This window comes from Galeopterus variegatus, unplaced genomic scaffold (assembly GCF_000696425.1).
Source record: "Galeopterus variegatus unplaced genomic scaffold, G_variegatus-3.0.2 Scaffold2157, whole genome shotgun sequence".
NCBI lineage: Eukaryota > Metazoa > Chordata > Mammalia > Dermoptera > Cynocephalidae > Galeopterus > Galeopterus variegatus.
The window spans coordinates 177,834-201,062 of NW_007728268.1; the positions used below are offsets into that span (position 1 = coordinate 177,834).

The 23,229-nt window shown below is 49.3% G+C and overlaps 1 protein-coding gene across 4 annotated transcripts in view; it reads left to right on the plus strand.

Moving 5' to 3' along the window:
* Nucleotides 1-19,059, plus strand: part of HNF4A (hepatocyte nuclear factor 4, alpha) — a 61,375-nt gene extending 42,316 nt beyond the window's left edge. The window contains exons 4-11 of one of the 4 annotated variants that reach the window (XM_008580773.1): nucleotides 746-840; nucleotides 5,644-5,750; nucleotides 6,464-6,619; nucleotides 10,229-10,316; nucleotides 11,324-11,479; nucleotides 13,777-14,013; nucleotides 16,908-17,060; nucleotides 18,073-18,221. In XM_008580773.1, the coding sequence (XP_008578995.1) occupies nucleotides 746-840; nucleotides 5,644-5,750; nucleotides 6,464-6,619; nucleotides 10,229-10,316; nucleotides 11,324-11,479; nucleotides 13,777-14,013; nucleotides 16,908-17,060; nucleotides 18,073-18,215 (1,135 nt within the window). In that variant the 3' untranslated portion in view covers nucleotides 18,216-18,221. Of the gene's footprint in view, nucleotides 1-745; nucleotides 841-5,643; nucleotides 5,751-6,463; nucleotides 6,620-10,228; nucleotides 10,317-11,323; nucleotides 11,480-13,776; nucleotides 14,014-16,907; nucleotides 17,061-18,072 lie in introns of all 4 variants that reach the window. The other 3 variants (XM_008580775.1, XM_008580774.1, XM_008580776.1) reach the window with 3 other exon arrangements.
* Nucleotides 19,060-23,229: the final 4,170 nt, after the last annotated feature.

Genomic DNA, 23,229 nt, shown 5'->3' on the forward strand with positions numbered 1-23,229 from the left:
GATACCATGCCAAGCCTCATCCGTGTATTGTCTCGTTATACCTGTCATCACCACTCTGAGGATGGCTACTATTATTATTCCCATTTTCTAGATGAGGAAGCTGTGGCTTGGAGGGCTAGGTATTTGCCCAAGGTCACCCAGCTTGAATCAATGGCAGAGCCAGGGCTGACTTTCAGGGCCTCACCCATAACCACTGTGCAGCACTGCCTCTACCTTATGTCCTCCTCCAGAGAAAGGCTTAGGTGGACCAAGTGTTGATGCTAAGCCTCAACCAGGAGGCTGCTGTGGGCTCTGGGCTTTTATTGGATGTAGTGGAAATAGCAGTGCTCTGGTTCTCAAGAGGCTAAGGTTCCCAACTCAGCTCTACCACCGACCAGCTGAGTGACCCATGTCCACATGTCGCCTCTTTGAGCCGCCGTTTCCCTTTGCTTAGCGGGACAGTATTCGACTTTTCAAGAGTCCCTAGGACCTCTCCAGTGCCTGGTTGGTCAGCAGGGGAACTTCTGGGGTGAAGGGATACAGCAAGGAGGCTGGAGGTCAACCAGATGGCCAGGGTCCTAGTGGCGTTCTGAGAGGGGAAGGTTGTTTCTTCTCCATCCAACCATCCAAAGCCTCCCCAGATTTAGCCGGCAGCTGAAGGGATACAGCAAGGAGGCTGGAGGTCAACCAGATGGCCAGGGTCCTAGTGGCGTTCTAAGAGGGGAAGGTTGTTTCTTCTCCATCCAACCATCCAAAGCCTCCCCAGATTTAGCCGGCAGTGCGTGGTGGACAAAGACAAGAGGAACCAGTGCCGCTACTGCAGGCTCAAGAAGTGCTTCCGGGCTGGCATGAAGAAGGAAGGTGAGCCCCCGCCCTCCCCCACCGCCCCACCGCCCCACCCACACCTGCAGCTCCCGGACAGTCATTTACAACTGTAGCCACACTTTATGACTCGGTGACAAGCCCCAGGCTGACTGGCTAATGGCTGAGAGGAGGGAGGACCTGTAAATCTGACCATAGGGAGCGGCTGGGCTTGGTCTTGAGAAAGATTCAAAGAGATAAGTTCCCACTCTCAGCTCTTGGGGCACCCAGCAACCACCCCTGTCTGCCTGCAGCCAAGTGGGGTGCTTTTTGTTAGTATAATATTTCGAACGTTAGGAAAAGCATACAGAATGACATTACTAACATCCAAATACCCACCTACCAGACTTCATGAATGTGAACAGCAGGGGGGAGCTCTATTTCTGAGCTCCTGTCCCAGGGACAAGCACCCCGATTCTCTTAGTCTTCATTCTTGGGTATCAAGTGACCTCCCAAGTTTTCAGTTCTTGGAAGTGGGAACGAAGTATCAGACTGGTCCTGGATGGAGGAGTCTGGGAAGACCGGAGCTGGGCTTTCTCCACATTGGATAGCTCGTTTCATTCTGTGACAACCCTACGTGGCTGGGACTGTTACTGTACCCCTTTTCCATAGATGAGGAAACTGAGGCCCACAATGGTTAAGCAGCTTGCCTAAGGCCCCGCAGCTGGTCATTGGAAGGTCTGAGGTTTGAACCCAGAGCTTCATGCTGTTTGGGCAACACCTTGATGCTGCCTACTTTATGTCCTCCATACCCCAGGAACATGTAAAATTGTTTTTAGCCCAAGCCCAGGAAGCAAAACTCTTTTCACTACTTTTTAAAATAACTTGAGTTTATTTTCAAATCTCTCTGTTTCCTTCTCCCCTCAACTCACCTTTCCCAGCTTCGTTTCTAGCACACAGTTGTGCCATACCAGCCAAACCCTTGGTCTAGTCCTATACAAACACACACACACACCCCACCCCACCCCACCCCAGAAGCAGGAACCAGGTACTCAGCCTGCCCTGGCCAACTGAGCAGGAGGGGAAGCAAAGCTTGGGCGGCCTCCTCTTCCCCATCCCATCTCTGCCTCCTCCCTTGGAAATATCTTCTGTGCCTTATCCCTGCAGGGCCTCGGTTTGAGCTCATGAGTTCAGTTGGGGAGTCTGGGCGTGCTGATCCTGATGAACGAGTGGGTGGACTCCAGGGCCCCCTCCTGGTCTAAACACCACAATACTAACATCCAGACCTCAGGGGTTCTCCAAGTGGAGGAGGAGCTTTTTCAAACTTCACATGCCTCTGCCTCCCCGCCCCACCTCACCCCCATTTTCCATGGGGTTGAGCCTCTCTTCCCCACTCTTACCTCAAGTTCAGAACCACTTTGTGCAACGAGAAATGCTATGAGTGAGAAGTGTGGTGCATGTATGAAAAATTGGAGACAAGAAGATAGAGACCTACAGTCTAAGGGTCGAACTTCTATGGTTCTAATAGTCACTGATTCTGTTATTCCGATTGCCTAATATTTTAGGCACTATGATTGTCCAGAGGGCACTGTGTTTGAGAGAATGAATCTCTCATGTTGAAATTTCAGGCCGTGTGACAGGCAGATGGGAGAGGGGTTGGCAGTCCATCTGAGCAGGTGGCTACCTACCTATGCTACATGTGGCCTGATCCTGCATGTGGTCAGTCTTTATATCTATGTATATATGTCTTATTAAACATCCAGAGTCATTTTCACCTGTGTAACTTTAGGGAAGTTTCCACCCCTTCTGGGCTCTAGTTTTCCCATCTATAAAATGAGGGGTTGGACAATGATGTCTATGAGTCTAGCTATATACTCACCGACCCCCCAGGATATGTGTGTTTGTCCCCTTGTCCTCAACTGAGCTGCCACAGAGGCAGCAGGCCCCACATCTTGACTCCTGGAAAAGGAGTGAGGGCCCCAGGCTATTGTGAAAATAGCCACTTGCTCCCAGCCCAGGAAAACTGGCACTCTTCCAGGAGGATAGGCGAGCTGGCCGGTGGCCAGTGAGTGTGAGCTAGTAAACACTGGTGCTTATTTACATGCACCATTGTGACAGAAGATCATGACACATGCAGTCACTTGGTCACTTTGAGAACGGGCCATGGAAGCAGAGTGTTCAGTTGTCACTGTAGTCAAGCCCTGGGAAGTTAGGGTATTACTAGCTCTACCTAAGCCTTCCAGCCCCCAACACCCCTCCTCAGCCTAGGTGGGAAGTTCCCAAAGCCAAGAGAAACCATCGGTGGAAGCCTCACTGATCAGGAGATTCGGTACAAGTTTTTTTTTTGTTGTTCTTTTTTTTTTTTTCCTTGATGGTTTTAGGAGGATTTGGGGACTGAAACCCAAAAATACTCCCTTGTTGTTCTTTTTTTTTTTCCTTGATGGTTTTAGGAGGATTTGGGGACTGAAACCCAAAAATACTCCCTTAAGGACTGGAAAGCATGAGCTAGAAATGCGGGATTTATAGACAAGCTGGGTCTAAAAGAGGTCATCAGATCTACCCCTTCCCACTTTACAGATAAGGAAACTGAGGCCAGAAAGATGATGTGATGGGTTGGGGTGGAGTCAGGACCGGAACTCAAGCCCCCCAAAGCTGAGCAGACTCCAAGCTCCCTGGATTAAAACTTGTAGTGAGCGGCTTGGGAGGTATATTCTTTGATCTAGATTCCTGAAACTTCCTCTCCACCTCAGGGAAAGGCTTCAGCGCTCATAGGCCTGTAAATCTTTGCAAGAGGATATTCCATAGTGGCTGGAAGGGGGTTCCCTGGAGGGACAAAGATTCTGGGGAGAAACCCGGGGGTCAATGGGCCAACAGTGAGCTGACAATTCTGTTCTATACCCCAACGACAGGGAGACAGACACCTATCTGGGCTTCAGCTGTCCAGCCTAGGACAAACATCCAGTTCCTGGCATCAGAAACCCAGCCCAGAAAGTAGGGGTAACAGGAGGTGTGAGTTGGTGATGGGCCAGGGGCCATCTGATGGATCTTCCTCAGAAGTCCTGCCCCAGCCCCCCAGGGACCCCTACCCAGTGGTTCTCTGGGAAGACAGGCTCATCTGCTCTCTGTCTCTGCCCCGGTCAGTTAATATTCAATAGAAGTTACATTAGGTCCCCGACCCTGCTAATACTAGGCAAACATTTGGAAAACATCATTCCGTGACTGAGCTCGCGCCGGGCACTGATAACACCGGCCTAACCTTGAGGAGCCCTATCCGCAGCTGCTTACAGCAGCCCTTTCATTCCACCCGCCAGGGCCACTCGGCGCCCTGGTGGGTGCGGGCGGCTGCCAGGCCGGGCTGCCGTGGGAGGGGTGTTGGCGGGAGGGGCCGAGTGTCACCTGGAGCAGGGGAGTGTGCTCCGGGCTGCCCTTGTCCAAGATGGGGTCTGTGAAGGGAGATTTCTTACCTCTATTATACCCCACTGACTACTGGGCTCAGTTCAGACTATCGGACTTTCTATTTTTTTTCTGTCTTGTCCTTATTTTATTTATTTATTTTTTACTGGAACATAACTGATTGCATATCAGTGGGGTACAGCGTTAAATATCAATACCTGTGTACAGTATGTGATGCTCAAATCAGGATAATTAGTATAGTCAACATTACACAATACAGTCATTTTTTGTGGCCCTTTGCCAATTTCATTCTCTGATTTCAGCAATGTGTGAAATCAAGAGAAAGTCTACATAGCCAATAAAAAAAATAAAAGAGAGAAAGTCTAATAGCTGGGATGTCAATGTCTCATAAAGAAATAGGGTGCTTGTAAAAAATTAGAGTCTGTCTAAAAAAAAAGAATTAGTGTCTTTCTCATCCCAAACCTTCTTTCACTCACTCAGCCAATATTTATTGAGCACCTACTGTGTGCCAGGCTCTGTTCTAGTCGCCGAGACTACAGCAGTAAACAAGAGGGACAAAGTTCTGGCTTTCTAGAGCTTTCTTTCTTACAGAGAGATAAATAGTAATGAAATTAACAAGTAATTCTACAGCAAATGCCTTGAAGAAAAATAAAGCCGGGTGAAGGGGCAGAGCATGCATGAGGAATGCCCCGTCAGGCAGGTTGATGCAGGAGGGTGTCCAGGTGTGTTTGAACCAGTACCTCTGTCTTCTGAGAGGAGCACAGACAGAGGGGAAAAGCCAGAAGCAAGGAGACCCGTGAGGAGGCCTGTGCTAACCCCGGGGAGGACCGTGGGGCCCTGAGCAGGTGGGAGCTGTGTCTGCTTTGCAAGGATTACTGAGAGCACATGGGGCGTGAAAGAGAAGATTAGGAAGACCCGAGGCTTTTGGCCTGAGGGACTGGAAGAATCAGCCTGCCAGCTCCTGAGATGGGAAAGAGCGCAGGGAGCAGGCAGGAGAGAGAAACTTCACTTCGCTTGTTTTATCCACTTTCACTTGAAAAGAAAGCAACCCTTTTCTAAAACAGAGCTTGAAACTCTGTAATCTTCAAAGCTCAAGACCCATCAAGTCATCACTGCCTTAAACTCCCCTGGTGATGGGCAGATCATTCCTGCAGCTGGCTGCTTGTGTGGGGGGCCATTCTGGTGTTGGGAAAGTGCTTCCACATGCTAAATTACAATGCATCTCCCCTTGTTCCCATGTGCTGATCTGGGCTCTGTCCCCTGGACACCTTCCGCCTATTCCCATTCCCAACTGTGTGTCCTTCACCCAGGAACCGCCCTGCAGCAATATCTCTTTCTGGGTTGAACTCTCTCCTCTTGCGCCTCACCCCTCCCTCATCAGTCATGGGACCCCCATCCCCACCCCCACTTATCCCTGCCTCCTCCTCACCTCCCCCTGCCTCCTCACAGCTGTCCAAAATGAACGGGACCGGATCAGCACTCGAAGGTCAAGCTACGAGGACAGCAGCCTGCCCTCCATCAATGCGCTCCTGCAGGCAGAAGTCCTATCCCAGCAGGTACCGGGTGACCCTCCCACCCACCTGAGGACCCCCCAATACTTCCTCCACCTCTGTCTTCCCCAGCCAGGCCCTGGAGTAGCATATGGAAGGGGCCTCGGATACCACAGAAGGGAAACTGAGTCCAGTGCCACACAGTCGATTTAGCAGCAAAGACAGAACTCGAACCCAGGTCTGGTGCTCTGGGGCACCTTCTAGTTCATCCTGCTGCCTGCATTCCGCAGGTCAAGAACAGTCTTTGCTCTCACTGAAGGCCTGAGATCAGCGTAGCCCTGAGGGAACAGAGCAGTGGACCAGTGGACACAGGTGGCAAACTGGGGCTCTGACAGCCCCCTCCTGTGTGACCTTGGGCAAGTCACATCATCTCTCTGGGTCGTGATTGCTTCCTCTATCAGATGAGGATGATGATTTTTGCCGTGCTTCTCCTCAAGAGCTGAGAGATTCCCTGGGGCTTTGAGAAGCTGGCAGAGGAGGAGGCAGGGGACATGTGGCAGGCGAAGGCCCAGAGGGGGCCCTTCTCCCTCACATGTGCCTCCTCCCTTCTGCCCATTTCCACTGTGCTTACTTCAGAGCTGGAAGGTACCCACAGTCCAGCACACCGCCCCCCCCCCATTTCATACAAGGGAACTTTCTAGGGAGGGGACTCTGTGCAGAGGACAGAAAGTGAAGTGGGGGGCCCAGCCATCCCCAGCATTTTCCTTCTTCTCCTGCAGATCACCTCTCCTGTCTCTGGGATCAATGGTGACATTCGTGCAAAGAAGATTGCCAGCATCACAGACGTGTGCGAGTCCATGAAGGAGCAGCTGCTGGTGCTCGTCGAGTGGGCCAAGTACATCCCGGCTTTCTGCGAGCTCCCCCTGGACGACCAGGTGAGGGCGGACATGGACTGCAGCAGTGGTGGACTCTGCGCAGCCACCTGGCCTATAGCCTTGGACTTCTTTGATTTTATTTAACAAAACTCGAATAGTGCTCATGTGTGCCCAGAATTGTTTAAATCACTGTACAAATATTAACTCATTTAATCCCTCCATGACCATATGACATAGGTACTGTTATTATTACCATCTCATAGGTGAGGAAAGTGGAGGACAGAGAGGTTAAGTAGCTTGCTCAAGGTCACACAGCTTGTATCCAGCACAGCTGGGATTAGAACCAGGCAGGGAAGCTCTAAAGTCCAGGCTCCTAACCACTGCACCATGCAGCTCTCCTGGGGAAATGTTGACAGGGACCCAGTACCAGAGGTCAGGAAATTTTGGCTTCAGTTCTGGCTCTAAGACTTGTTCCCTGGGTGAACCTGGACAAATTATTTCCTCTCTCTCAGCCTCAGTTTTTTAATTTATAAAAAGGGAATTATAATATCTATTTCAGAGTGTAGTTGGGAGGATTGAGGACATTTCTGTTTGCAAAGTGCAAAATCACGTAATGGAGCAGTTGCTAGACCACAGCTGGCCTCCCTAAACCTTAGTGTCTTCCCTGTATCCCATCAAGACGGTTTAACTCAGAATTTTATTTCCCAAAGTACATTCTTTGGAATCTGAAAATTTCCCGGGGATGGGGGGATGAGCTGGGGGAGGGTCGTATGTGTCTGAGGATAGATGAGTTTCTGAGATGCCACATATGACAGCCACTGCCCAGAGCACCCCCTCGGCCCCCACATTTTCCCTGTCTGGGAAAGGGGAGTTGGACTGGGCCACCTTTCCAGCTTTGGGGGAAGCCCCTGGAACATTTGCCTACCTGTCTTGCACATTTGCACACAAGAGACAAACAGTGCATGCCAGTCTTTTAAATCTGAGAAGTCTTGCTGTCCAGGCAGCTGTTTAACTTTGTGGAAACCAGGGCTTTCCAACCCCTTCGGCCCCCAGACTCTCCTGGAACAACTGTTAATATCGCACAGTGGGACACTCTGAGAAAACACTGGATTGGCTGGTCCTCAGCTTCACACAGGGGCTGGATTTCTCCTCCCTTGAGAAGAGTTGACAGGGCAGGGATCTTGTCCAAGCTGCCGCTACCTTCTCCCCTGCTCCTCCTGCTCTGGCCCCGGTCCCCTCTGCTGGAGAGTCTACATTAATGTTTAATCCCTTCTGTTCCTTCCCAGGTACTTAGCAGGGCAACAAGATACCCCCAAGCTGAGCAATTGTTAACCTCGATTTCCCACCCAAACCTCCCTGGCTGGGGCTCAGAGCATTCTCAGAAAGCAGTGATGGGTGGCCAATAACAAGGGACAATCATTAACACCCCCCCACCACCTGCCTGCCCACCCCCAAAAACAGCCACCATGTCAGGGGATTGAACCTGAGACCAGGAGGGTTCCCAGCTCCCCATCCATGGTATATAAAGAGCCCATCTTGCCCAACTCAGGTGGGGCACACCTGGGAGAGTTGGGGGGCATGGTCCTCCAAAGGACACCCCAATTCTGTCAACACTGCCCCAGAAACCAGCTCCTAAGTTTGTTTGCTGCTCGATGTGTTTTGGACATCAATCCTTTGAGACCTAGAAGGCTGGGTACCATTGGATAACGGGATTGAGGCCTAAAAAGAGAAAGCAATTGGCCTAAACTTCCAGAGCAAGTTAGCCACAGAGCTGGGATTCAAATCCAGATCTTCTGGCTTGCAGTTGGAGAGCCTCCGGGGTGACTGGCGCATGCCCTGCACAGTGCCTGGCACATAGGAGGCGCTCAATAATAAGCAGCCTTTGCCGCCCTTTGTGCTTGTCATGGAGAGTGGATTCTCACCTCCAAGGCTGTTTCCCATTTCCCTTTTTCTCTCTTCTTCACAAGGTTCTAATCATGGCAGAATAGAAAGGGAAAGGACAGGTGACTGCCCAGGAAGGACTGGATCTGGAGAGGAAGTCAAGATGTTTGCTCATTCATTCATTTATTCATTCGTTACCCTTTCTATCCCTCATTCATTCGAATACTTACTGAATGCTGACTATGTGCCAGGTATCTTCCATGACTTCCACCAGTTTCACCTCCTTAGAGAGACCCTCTCTGACCTCCCCACTAATGCAGACTCTCTTGCCCACTTGCTCTTTACCACACAGCCCTCACCTTCCCCCTCCCTTCCAACTTTCCTTCTTTCCTCACTATCCCCCCTCTTCTCCCTCTTTCTTTCTTTCTTTTCCTTCCTTGTTTTCTTCTTTTCTACCTTTTTAGCACTGTCCCCCTCTGTCCTACTTACTTACTTGTTCTCCACTTTATTTTCTGTTTCACCTCCCCCTGTAAAATGGGAGCTCTCTGGGGCTAGAGACCTTGTGTCTCTTTTTCACCCTTGTATCCCCATTGTTTAAAAAACTGTCTAGCACTGGTAGGCATTTAACATTTGATAACTGAAAGAATAAACAATCAATGAGTGAATGAAAAAAAACATTTTAACTTTCTAGGCTGGCTTACTATAGAACCTCCAAACTCCCTATCCCAACCTTGCAGATAAGATCCTTGAGGCTACCAGCCTGCTAATGTTTTTACCAGCCCATCTTTTGGTCCTCATGCAAGGACTAAAGCAGATGGCTCTGAAAGGGAGGGCGGGTGATGTCCTCCTGTGAGCTAGCTGGGCCCCTGCTTTGGACTTCAGTCTCCAAAGGCTGCCTGTCTTCCCTTCGGGGAAGGGGTCTGCCAAGCTGATTGTTTGCCAGGGACCAGTGCTCAGAGCTTTGTCTTGGGAAGGGCCAGCCCTGAGCACCAACATCCACATCCAAGTTCTTAGAACGCTCTGTCAGAATCCTAGAACCTTACAATGTCAAGTGGGCAGATGCCCTTGAGACCTTCCAGACCACAGCTTTGTCTTGGGAAGGGCCAGCCCTGAGCACCAACATCCACATCCAAGTTCTTAGAACGCTTTGTCAGAATCCTAGAACCTTACAATGTCAAGTGGGCAGATGCCCTTGAGACCTTCCAGACCAATGATTTCCCAAACACAACTACACATCAGAATCAACTGGGGAGACTATTAAATGCAGAACCCTGGGCCCACCACATACATAAAGAATCAGAATCTCTGGTAGTAAAGACTCAGAATTTGCTTTTTTATAAAGCATCCTTCATAATTCTCTGTAGCTGGCCCATGGGTAGGATTTGTGACCTACAGTTTTAGAACTTTTTGGGAATCTGAGGAAAGCCTTTGAGCCTCTGCTCAAAAAAATATACACAGACTGTCATTCAGTTTCACCAGGCACACAGAGGAGGTCCACAGGGAGCAGATACTTGCTCGAGGACACAGCAGTTCAAGGGCACATCAGCATGAGGTCTCCCAGCTCTGAGTCCATGTTCTTTCCCCTTCCGAGTTTCTGCTGAATCCTTTCCAGGCCCCTAGTTTTATCAGTTGTGGGAGGAAGGCGGCAGTTTTATGATGCCCATTTTATAGTTCTGGCAGGTAAAGACAGAGGGGAACATTAAGCCGACTTGTCCAGGATCATTGAGTTGGCTGGGAGCAGCCTTCCCAGGGGTGCAGACGCCAGATACCATCCCTTCTCTCTTCCAGGTGGCCCTGCTCAGAGCCCACGCTGGCGAGCACCTGCTCCTCGGAGCCACCAAGCGATCCATGGTGTTCAAGGACGTGCTGCTCCTAGGTGAGGAGGGTGTGCCCAGCACGACATGCACCCAGCAAGGGAGATTCCCTTGGCATGCAGGAGCGAGGCAGACAGACCAAGAATAGCCCTGTCCTCAGGCTTGCAGCTCGGAGCCACCAAGCGATCCATGGTGTTCAAGGACGTGCTGCTCCTAGGTGAGGAGGGTGTGCCCAGCACGACATGCACCCAGCAAGGGACATTCCCTTGGCATGCAGGAGCGAGGCAGACAGACCAAGAATAGCCCTGTCCTCAGGCTTGCAAATGGAAGACTCCAGGACTCGCCTCTCGACTGAATACCCCACTCCAATACAAGGAATAAAATTACCCCAGCATTAAAGTTGGAGCACAATCAGGGTTATGCCTGGAATAATTCATGCATTCTGATGTTCTTTCTGGAGTAGGAGCAAGAGATGGCCAGGAATGACACAAACCCCCAGCCCATGTCACCTGTGCCTTCATGACATATTTATTATTTAAATGCTTATGTAACACACACTGTGTGCCAGCAACTATGCTAATTACTTCATGAACGTTACATCTTTTAATATGACACACCTCTGAGGGAAGCTCCGTTATTTATCCCCGTTTTATAGATGAGAAAACAGGCATAGAGAGCTTAGGCAACGTAACCAAGTCTACCCAGCTATAAGTGACAGCCTCTCAACCCAGGCACTCCAGCTCCCAAATCTGGTCCCTTAATCTTCATGCTTTAGTGCCTCCCAAGTGGCCCTCAAATGTCATCGATCTTATGAGTCATGTTGGTTAATGGAACTTGGGTGATGTGAAAGGGGTTCTAGATGCCAAGTTTCATGCTCAGCCTGATGACTTCAGGCAACTCACTCTCTTAATCTGGGCCTCAGCTTCCTCATCTGTAAAATGGGTGTGACAACCCCTGCTGGTTTCCTCCCAGGGGCACCAGCTGCTTTGCCAAGCACAGAGCCAAAGCTGAAGGAGAAGGGTCAATCCACGGTGACTGCCCCCTCCTCTCTCCCTCCCAACCCACCCAGGCAATGACTACATCGTCCCTCGGCATTGCCCGGAGCTGGCGGAGATGAGCCGGGTGTCCATGCGCATCCTCGATGAGCTGGTGCTGCCCTTCCAGGAGCTGCAGATCGATGACAATGAGTATGCCTGCCTCAAAGCCATCATCTTCTTTGACCCAGGTATAGCCCACACCTCCTAACCCATCCCGGATGCTCCAGACCCTCAGTCAGACTTCTCCTACTAGTATTTACACTCAGTTCACAACTCATCTCATTGTTACGACAAGCAGGACAGCTCCATGTAACAGATGAGGCAAATCAAGGTTCGAAGGGATGGTGGGACTTCAGAGGACACACTGACTCAAAGGCCTGGCTTTCTTCTTTCCCTCTTTTCCCTTCTTTCTCTTGCTCCCTCTCCCCTCTTCCTCCCTACCTCCTATCTTCCTTCCTTTACTCCATCTTTGCTTCCTCTCCTCAAAAATTTTTAGCAAAATAATACCTACACATACTTAAAATGGAAATAGTTCTCCCCATCCCACTTCCCAAGAGAAGCCTGAAGTCTACTTCCCAAGAGAAGCACTTCCGATTCCTTTAACTGTTTCTTGTGGCAGTTACCTCGATAGTTCTAAATAAACTGCTAAGCCTTATATTTCTTGACTTAACCACCTTAAATCATATTTTTTCTCCTATGATGGCTGAGGATTTCATTCTTCTCCATCACCATTCCCATCTTTTCTTCCCTACCCTCCTAATGTATTTTTTTGCTATTTCCATGTCTTTGCAACTTATGTACTGACTTTTGCACCTGCATCTTTACAGAAAGTCTTTGTAATCAGGTCTCTGTGAAAAGTCTATTTTCATTTCACAATGTCAAGGTGCCTCAGCCCTGGAGGCTTGCTTGCTTCCTTCTTCCCTTACATGTTAGAGAGGATTTACTGTATGCCAGGCACGTTCTCAGTGCAAGGGCCCTGTCTAAGATAGACACTTCCAGTAATAACAGTAATGAAAAAGAAGATGACCAGCATTTATTGCATGCTCACTAAAGCACCATTTTAACACTTTATATGAATTATCTTACATGTACCTGCGAGGTACCTATGAGGTACCTGTAGGTAGGAATTATTATTATCCCTATTTTGCAGATAAGAAAACTGAGGCACGGGGATATTGGTTAACTTGCCCAAAGCCACACAAACAGGAAATGGCAAGGCTCGGATATGAACTTCAGGCTCTCTGTCAATCTCTATCTCTCAAGCCCATGTTCTTACCTACCATGCACTAGTCCCCATTTCCTGGATGGTGAGATTTCTAGTTAGATTTTCCTATAGAGCTTTGCCTAGGCTGTATACTCCTGCAGTGCTTGGCACAGGACTGAACAGGGGTAATTGCTGAGTGAAATGTGCAGGATTACTGATGCTTGGACTGAGTCAGCAACCAGGGATCTAGTTCAGGGCCTGGCATATCTCAGGAGGTGCTCAGTAAATGTTCATTGACTGAATGAGATAATGCACAAACATGCTCAGTGGAGAAAACCCACTGGAACTGTAGATGAATTTTCTTTCTGCCATTTCCCTTGTCCATAAAAGAGGAAATGAGAAATGACTGCATTACCTCCTTGAAGGGTGAGATTAAAGTATTGCATTGGGTAAAGGATCTAGAATTTATTCACTGATTTTTTTTCATTCATGCTTCCATCCATCTACCCTTCCCCTCATCCAGTTACCTATTCAATAAATATTGACTACACCAGGTATTAGATGGTGGGTTTAAAATGGCAATTAGACATATGCCTACCCACACAGAGCTCACAGTCTAATGGAAGAGACGACGCATTCAGTGTGGGCAGTAGTGACGGAGGAGCCACAGAACCTGGGGACATGATGGACATTTACAGTGCAGACTTGGGAGGGCAAAATGGAGAAGACTTCCTGAAGAAGGTGAAACCTGATCCCCAGGTGATAGGCGGCAGGAGCCAGGGCAGGAGGTACTGTTCCAATGCAGCAGAAACAGCATGAACTGAGACCTGGATGGTAGAAACTCAGCTGTGGGTCAGAAGCCCCAAGTTCACTTCATGGATCTGCCAAAAACGGGCTGTGTGGCCTGGAGCAAATCCTTTCCGTGCTCTGTGCCTCAATTTCCCCATGGGTAAGATGGGGAGGTTGCTGGGTGCCCTATTGGGTGTGTTTCTGAAGTCCCACCCTCCATTCACTAGTCCTCACTCCCCCAGTTTGATATCCTAGGAAATGTAACAGAAACCTTTTTCTGCCCAAGTCTAGGAAGTCACAATTTGTGCTAGTGTACCCTGGTTGTTGAGGACCTTGAATCTTTGTCCCAGCACTGCTGAAGACTCCCTATGTGACTTTGGGTCACTAGGCCTCCCTCTGGTCCCCCCATGTCAGGAGATATCTGGGTCCTGATTCCCCAGATGCTCCAGCTGGGCCCCGCTGCCCTCCATTGCTCGCCCCCTCCCATTGCAGATGCCAAGGGGCTGAGCGACCCGAGCAAGATCAAGCGGCTGCGGTCCCAGGTGCAGGTGAGCCTGGAGGACTACATCAATGACCGCCAGTATGACTCACGTGGCCGCTTTGGCGAGCTGCTGCTGCTGCTGCCCACCCTGCAGAGCATCACCTGGCAGATGATCGAGCAGATCCAGTTCATCAAGCTCTTTGGCATGGCCAAGATTGACAACCTGCTGCAGGAGATGCTGCTGGGAGGTCTGTATCAGGCCCAGGAGGGGCGGGGTGGGGAAACCCTCCAGGAAAGAAGCCTCACACAGACCTGAGCTCAACTCTCAGCCCGTTACTTCCTCACTGTGTGGCTCTGGGCAGGTCCCTTAACATGCCTATGCTTCAGTTTCCTCACCAGAAAATTGTGTAGGCACTGAGAGCCTAGTGTGTGCCAGTCACTGTTCTAAGTGCTGGAGATTCAGCAAAGAACAAGATCTTTGCCCTCCTGGAGGGCGTGTGTGTGTGTGTGTGTGCACATGTGCATGCACATGCATGCATGTATAAAGGCTCATGGGAACAGACAGTAACCAAGTATATAAATAAAGAAGATAACTACAGATTTTGAAATAAACAGGTAATGTGATAGAGTTTAACTGAAGATAGATTGGCCAAGTGAGGCCAGTGGTGACTCTTATGCTAAGACCTGATGGATGAAAGCAAGCAGAGGATTTAAAATCCAGGAGAAGAACGTTCCAAGCAGAAGTAGCTAGTTCAAGGCGCTGAGGCAGGAGAGGTTTGTGTGTTTGAGAGAGAAGGACAAGGTTGTGAGATGAGGAGTTGTAAGTGATGAAGGTTGAGCTTGGGCAGAAACGAAATCATAAACATATGGCTTTGTAGGCCATGGTCAGAAATTTGGATTATATTCTCATTGCAGATATTGTAAGGAGAGTGAAAATCAGACTAATGTTTTCGACAACTGCTCTGATTGTTGGATAGAGAGTGGATTTTGGGGGTTGGCAAATGAAGGCAAAGGACCCGTGAGGATGTTACATCTCCAATCATGTGAAGGATGATGGAGGCTTGGACCATGGAAGTACAGCAGTGTAGATAAACTCTAGTATCTGTTTGGAGGAAGAACTTACAGGATTTGCTGATCAGATGTGGGGTGTGAAGGAAAGAAGAATCAAGGACAAAGTCTACATTTTTGCTTTGAGTAGCAGAAATGCTGGTGGAGTAATCTACTGAGATGGGGAAGACCGAGAAAAAACAGCTTGGGGCTGGGTAGGGGCGTGGTGGTGAGGAGTGACCCCAGAGATCCACTTTGGACTGTGGTTACGCATGTGACGACAATTAGATATCCGAGTTGAGTTATCGAGGCCACTGAATGTATGAGTCTGGTATTTAGGAGTCAGCAGGAGAGGGGGTGTCATGGAAGGAACAGAGGAAGACTAGCCAGGGAGATAGGAGAAAACCAGGGCAATTCCAGAATCCAAGAGAAGAGTGTGTTTTCAAGAGGACAGAGAGAGAAAGAGGGAGGAAGGGAGGTGTCCCTTGGACTGGCAACACGCAGGCTCCTGGCAATTGTGCTGAGCAGTGTCCGAGGCCAAGGAGAATGGAAACCAGCTTGCAGGATGTTACAGGGTGAGGGAGTGCAGAAGTGAAGAAGGGAGATAGAGTGGACAACCCTTGAGAATGTCGGACCGTGAAGGGAGCTGCCTGGGAGCTGAGGATGACTGCGAGGGGGCGACTGTAATGATGGATCATGGAATCTTGGCTGGACTCAAAGAGAAATAAAGGTGGGGTGACAGATAGTAAAACATGGGTGTCAGTGAATTGACAGCCTCAGTAGGATTGACGAATTCTTGCAATGATGGTACTAGATTTGTTGAGCTGGAAAGATAGGAGGCAAAATCAAAGCGGGGATGCTTGAACTCAAGATTTTGGAGGTGACGCAGTCACTGATGATGACGTGGCTGTGGGCAAGGTTTCTCAACCTCAGCACTATTGATATTTGAGACTAGATAATTCTTTGCTTATCCCCCGTTGAGAACTGCTGTCATATGGTAGCATATTTCATTCTTACTTTGACCCTGTGAATATGGCATCGCTGAGATCAGGATCAGAAGCTTATGTTCTGTTGCCAAATAAACGTGGGTAAGATAATCTTTCTAGGTCCTGTTATCTCATCTGTAGATCAAGATAATAATGGTATTCCACCCTATAGGATTGTTGTGAAGATTCAATTCTGTAAAATATGGAAAGTGCTATAAAACAGTACCTGGCATATAATAGGTGCTTGGTAATTGTTAGTTATCATTGGAACAGATGTTCTTTAGAGAGGCCTCGTGCAACCTTAAAATTCCACTTTTGTCATGTTACTGACCATGGCCTATTACTAAAGCACACCCACTATGGTGTCACTCCCTGACACATTTTTTGACGCTGTTACTGTGTTCCAGACACTTTTACTAGACCCTCAAGGAAAGAAGAAAAATATACCTGTAATTGAAATGCTTATAGACAGAAGAAGTGATTGTTCCAAAAAGTTGGGTTATAGATGAATTACTGTGAGAATTCCAAGCAAAGAAGAGTGGGGAGAATCAGGACAACTGCCAAAAGGAGAAAACATCTGACCTGGGATTTGGACGTATGGACATAGGGGTGGAGAAGGCATCTCTGATGGAAGCAACAATGTGAGCAAAAGCATAGAGACAGAAAAAGTCAGAGGACACAGAGATGCTCCAAGTAGGTCAGCTTGGCTGAAGCAGAGATATGGGAAAGAGGCTGAAAATTGAGTTGGAATCAAATGGTTGAAGGATTTGCATGCCGAGGAGCTTCAAGAGCCATTGATTAGATCCATTAAATTATTATGCAACCAACATATTACCCATTACAATATTTAAATGATCTCTGAGCTTCCTTCTATGCTCCTTGTTTCTTTCACATCGCTTTTGTTCTCTTGCTTATTTTGTCCTTTCAGTACCTTCATGAAACCTATGAATAGGAATGGGAAGCCCTTTACTAACCAAGGAAGGTCCCCACTAAGCACATCAGTGTTGGATGGGTAGGCTGATTGGCCACACCTGATCAAGATGGTGCCTCAAGGCCTGCAGTCCTTATCCCAGACTCTTTGTCCTGATTAGTCCCCTCTCTACTTGCAGGGTCCTCCAGCGATGCACCCCATGCCCACCATCCCCTGCACCCTCACCTGATGCAGGAACACATGGGCACCAACGTCATCGTCGCCAACACGATGCCCACTCACCTCAGCAATGGACAGATGTGTGAGTGGCCCCGACCCAGAGGGCAGGCAGGTGGGCAACCTGGGCTCTACCCTGCAAGGGGTGACGATGGGGCCTAAGAGAGGAGGCAGGAGAAGACTGAGTATAGATAGTAGAACCGGAACACAACAGTTCTCTGTGCTCCAGGGTAGGAAATGAGGGGTGAGGCTGTCCATTTGTTAAGGTCATTTATTCAGTGAGGCTGTTTATTCAGTGAGGTGTTTTACAGCCTCTACTGCTGTCTTTGTGATAAGGTATGCCATTGGGTGAGGGTGTCCCCTGGGTGAGAATTCCATTAGGTGACATTGTTCATAGGCAAAAGTGTTCATTGAAGTAAGGCTGCCTGATTGGATAAGGCTATCCATTAGGCAATTGCATGAAACTATCCACTGGGTAAGAATGTCCACTGGGTTAGACCATCCTCTGGGGTGAAATCTCCAAAGAATGAGTTTGTCATTGGGCAAAGCTATTCAAAGAGTAAGATTATCAATGGAATAAGGTGGTTCACTGATATGAGATGACATTTCATTGAAATTGTCCTTTGAAAAAATTGTCCATTGAATGAAGTTGGCCAATTGGGTCAAAGTTATTCTCTGAACCTGTGATTGGGGTACAGCAAATTAGTTTCTGTACTCATCTCCTAAATATTGAAGAAATGGTATTTTTGGAGCCAGTTAGCCTTGGGTCTCATCAACTGCTGCTGCTTCTTCCAGGAAAGAGTACCCCTGTCACATGTCCCATTGCCTTTGGGAAGGGTCAGACCTGGGCCCTGGTTTGGGAGAAGCAGCCCAAGCCTTCATATCAAATGGTGGAGGAGATGAGTGGTAGGACTTTCCACACCTCATAGAACTTAGACTTTATGATCTGGGACTCACAGAAGGTTTGAGCCATAAGAGACCTTAGGGACTATCTAGTTTATTGCTCTCATTTTACAGAAGAGGAAACAAAATCTCAGAGAGGGGGAAGAACTTTCCCAGAGCTCTTCATTTACTCCCCCAAAGGCTGGAATTTCGAGTAGCCTTTATCTCTCTCTTTGTCCCTCCAGCCACCCCTGAGACTCCACAGCCCTCACCACCAGGTGGCTCAGGGTCTGAGCCCTACAAGCTCCTGCCAGGAGCCATCGCCACAATCGTCAAGCCCCCCTCTGCCATCCCCCAGCCAACCATCACCAAGCAGGAAGTCATCTAGCAAGCCGCTGGGGGTCGGGGGCTCTGCTGGCTCCCCCCATCCCCCTCAGAGAGCGCCTAGTGATCACTTGGTCACAGTAAAGGAAGGCGTGACAACAGGGCCAGTCCCAGAGCAGTAATAGAAAGGCCAAAGGGCCCAAGAACGTGGGCTGAGGAACACATCCCACTGTCACCCTCGACTCCCTGCTCTGGATGATGGGGCTTTGACTTGGGGAGACCCCAGCTGGAAAGTCCTCTGCTGCCTTGGACAACTTTTCTCATGTTGAAGCCACTGCCTTCACCTTCATTCATATGTAACCCCAACTCTCCACCTCTGAAAGACGGCTGTCTGGAGATGATCTGGGACCTTGCTTAAACACAGCTCCTTTCTCCCCCAGACTGGGACTTCTCTCCTTGTGCTGGTCATGGTATCCAGACACAGAGCCCTGGGAGGCTGGGTCAGATGGGAGCACCTTACTCCTCCCTCTTCTGCTGCCCAAACCTCAAATGCCTTTCTCCAGCCTCCACTGTCACCTTCCTTGGCCATCCCATCTTCTCCCAAGCCACTTCTCTAGAGGCTGAGGAAGACCTGGAAACCATTCCCCAGTCCTCCTGGGAACATTTTGTAAGTGCTGACTGGGGCAAGGCAGAATGCAGGAGACTGTTGAGAAGGAAGACATTGTTCCCCCAACACCACCACACTTCCTTCTCCAGGGACTTGGGTGGGCATTTGGAGTGATGGTCCCTATAAGCTTCCAACAATGAGAGAACAATCCAAGATTGACAACTGCAGCAGGAACTTGGAGGGGTGCTGGAGTGGGCAGAGAAAGCATCTGGAAAGAGGCAGACTGCACTAAGCTTTTGAGGAAGGGTAGGATTCTGGCTGGTGGAGCAGGTGAGACAGGACATTGCAAGGGAGAACAGCTGAGGCAAAGGCCTGGAGTTAGGAAGAATGATGAGTGAGAGGTGATGGAGAGACTGGGCTCTCTGGAGAGCGTGGGGCCTAAATGCCAGAGGAGCTGCAGAGGGCCATGCAGGGAGCTGGGCTTTCAGAGGATGGACACAGCAATCCTGCAGAGGTTGGACAGCTACAGAGGTGGGAGGGGGAAAGGAGGTTAGATGAGGGAAAGTGAGGAGGCTTGGGCATGGAGAGGAAGGGACAAGCAGATCCTCAGGTCACAGTGATACTCAGGAGGAATTATCCCCCAGGATCTGTCTGCAGCTCTTTCTTACTCCCAGGAACTGTCTTAAGGCATTTGATACGCATCATCTCATTTTATCCTCTCTATTACCAAGAGATTGTTACAGAAGATGAAATTGAGTTTTAAGTGACATGATTTTTTCTGAAACTCACATAGCTAGTCAGTGGCCGGGTCAGGACTTGAACCCAGGTCTGCCAGGAGCAGAACAGGAGCTCTTCACCACAGGAGCTGAACATCTTCTCTGAAAGGGACCCTCTGTCCTCACTGTGATGGAGTTGAGGGACTTCCTTCCCCCTTCACCAGCCTCAGAAACCAAAGGTTCATTCTTCCCAGGAGCCCTGCCCACTCCCAGGACTAAGATTGGCCTGAGGCTGCACTAAAAGCCATTAGGGTCTAGGACTGTGTTTGCTGATAAAAATTAAGGAGAATTCATGACTCCTGACACCTTTTCTCTCTTCACTCCCCAAGTCAAGGGGAGGGGTGGCAGGGGTCTGGTTTTTGTGAGACAGACTGATCTGGCCTGGCAGTCGGGGGGGTGGGGGGACAGTTTGGCAGCTGGCCAGTATGGGGATCTGAACCCTTAGACCTTGGTGTCGTGATACCACGCTCTAACCAACTAAGCCAACTGGCCAACCCTAGGGTGGGCCAGTTTCAATGAGGGGAAGAGAGGTGTAAGAAGGCCTGAATTTGAGATCTGCTCTAGGGAGCGTCACTCAAGATGCATCCTGGAAACATTAAACCCCAAGAGGTAGCAGCCAGCACCTCACCCATGCAGAATCTTGGCGGCTCGGGTTAGATTATGGAAAATGCCAGTAGGAATAAAAGGGATGTGTCCTGGGGCTGGAGGTGAGAATAGGCAGGGGATTAGACTGACTACCTACCCTCCACCCAAGCCTGGTCCTTCTGAGTTGGGGGGGCAGTACCTCAGTGCCCAGAAATTCTCCCATTACTGATGGTTCCTTTCTGCTGAAGAGGCATAGAGCTGTACTGGGGCCAGTACATCCAAGAGAATCCTCCGCATCCCCAGGGCTGTCAGCCTGGTCTTCCCCACCCCCACCAAGCCACGTTTCCAATCCCAGGAGAGATTGCTCCCTGCTCAGATCGCTCAGCCTTCCTCAGCCACCCTCACTCCAGTGCCTCAGAAATCCCAGCTAGATGGCTCAGACTGGTCTGCGGCAAGCAGGGAAGCTGGAATCATTCTGGTCTTTGCGGTTGTTCCCAGTTTTGCTTCCTCCACCCCCCAGTGTTGCCCAGGCATGTGTCATGGGAACAAAGTTAAGGTAAGAATTTCCCATGCAGTGGAGTGGGGTAACAGTGGCCTTTAGTGGTAGCAGTCTTCTGGGGCAGGGGATAGATCCTCAACCCCAAACACACCCTTTCTGGAGGAGAAATCCATCCTACTTTAATAACTTTATTGCAATATGGGAAACAGAAAACAATGAAAAGTTTACTTTTCTGATTCTAAGCTGAGGACACCACACTGGAAATTCTGTGTGTGTGTGTGTGCGTGTGTGTGTGTGCGTGTGTGCGTGTGTGCATGCGTGTGTGTGTGTGTGTGTGTGTGTGTGTGTGTACACTACCTGAGTTGTGGTCCTAAAACATAAAATCTTATGGATTAAAAAAGGGTTTTTGGTGGGCAAGTGTGAGCACCATACATCCTCCACCAAGACACCCTCTTCTTCTGGCAGCTCTTAGGAGCTTCCAGAATTCACATGGCTCTCCCAAGAGTGACAGAGGAGAGCAGAGGGTCAGAAATGGATGCTCTTTGCTTTCTTGTGATGACCAAGCCAATTACTTTTGCCGAATTTTTCTGATCTGCCCTGATTAAGATGAATTGTGAAATTCACATCAAGCAATTCCAAAAGTGGGCTGGGACCCATCAGACAGATCCGCATCTTCTTGTGGGTGTGAATGTCATTAGGTCCTATGCAGACCCCTGCACCCCCGTCACTGCCGCCCCATGTGGCAAAGAAGCAAAAAAACATTTCTTACTCTTGTGTGTTTTGACAAAAGTTTATAAAACAAAATAAATGGCGCATATGTTTTCTATATCCCTGGATGAGTGTCTTTTCTTCCTTTCGGGTGTTAGAAATAAGAATGAGGATAGTTTTAGAGTTCTTTACAGTGTACAAAATGCTTCCATTATCCATTAGTATTTTTTAGTCTTCACATCAAGATAAGCAGGTTCGGGGCCGGCCCGGTGGCACACTGCTACAGTGCGCCGCGTGGGAGCGCGGTGGCGCTCCCGCCGAGGGTTCGGATACCACATGCAGACCGGTTCCCGCTCACTGGCTGAGTGGGGTGCGGGCGCAGCACCGAGGGTTGCGATCCCGTTGCCGGTCCCGGTCCAGTACGGGCACGACACTGAGGGTTGTGATCCGTTGCCGGACACGAAAAAAGACAAAAAAGGAAAAAAAAAAGATAAGCAGGTTACACAATATGACTAACTCCCACTTTATAGATAAGGAAACTGAGGCTCAGAGGAAGTGATTTTCCTTGAGAGGCAGAGGTGGAATCTAGCTCTGGTTCCTTGACCCCAAGTACTCAGTGCGTGGAAAGAGTGAAAGTTGATCCTCCTTCCTGAACAGGGGAGGGATGAGGGAGACAGTGATGGAAATATCTGAAAGAATGACAAGAGGGCCTAGGGTCTGTCATCTATCATCAGGGTCCAAGATGGGGCCCTTTTCTGGGTCACTTCAACCTGCCAGCAATAGGAGAGATGAATAGACATGGGGAAATTTCATAAGAGTGTTGTTTTAAATAGTAATAAAAGCAAGGGATGCTCTTGAGAATCTCCAGCCACGTCTGTTGCCACTTTAGTCCTTTTCCCTTTTAAACAAGGTAGATGGCCTTTTGTCTTGGGCACCCCAGACCACAGCCTCACATGCTGGAGCCAGCCTGTGAGAGTAAGTTGTTAGCTTCTCTTCCTGACTCTGTGTTCAGTGATGTCATATTGACAACCTGATATTGGCCACAGTGAGAGCATTTACACCACAAGAATTGGCAAACCATATACATTAGGGCTTTTTTTTTTTCCTGGAGAGCCAGTTGTTAAACATTCACCAGCACACCACAGCGTTCACTGAGGGCTGGATTGTAGGGAGCCTCAGTATGGTGGCACTCAGGTATGAGGGCAGAGTAAGGTGACCCTTTCAGCTCTTCCCAAAGGGTGGGGACAACAGCTGTGGTCTGGAAGTCACACATCTTGGTGATCAGTGTAACCTTAGGCAGGTCACTCCAACTCTCCTAGCCTCATCTGTGAAATGGGAATGATATCTCCTTCAAGGGGTGTTGTCAGGATCAATTGAGTGAGATAATAGTAACCGTAAGAGCTACCGTTACATGAGCAGGGCAAGTGGACTCTTCAAGCAGCCCCTTCTGAGTGAGAGGCTAACGGTTAACTTCTCCGGCCCGAGAGCACCCATGAGCTGTTGCCTCATCACGGGGGCCCCTCCCGCCTTCCCCTCCCTTTCCCCGCTCATCAGCACCAGGAAATGTTTTCCATTATGTTGCAACTGGAGGCCTTGCCCATGCCGCTGCCAGCATGGACATGGGGGGTGGGGGCCAGAGGAGACTATTTCAGTCCTAAATTGTGCTTAATAAATCCATATCAAAACCATAAACCCTGGACTGCCATAAATTCCTCTGGCCTTGGCTCCTCCACCTCATCAGCCCTTTGCTCCAGTTAATCTCAGTTCTCAGTGCAGGTGGCCAGAGCTTCAAGTTTGGTTTCCATTTCAGTTGCTAAACAATGTCAGCTTAGGTGACAAATAGCAAAATTTCCATTTGAGAGATGATGAAACAGAGGTTCAGAAAGGTAAAGGAATTTGTCCA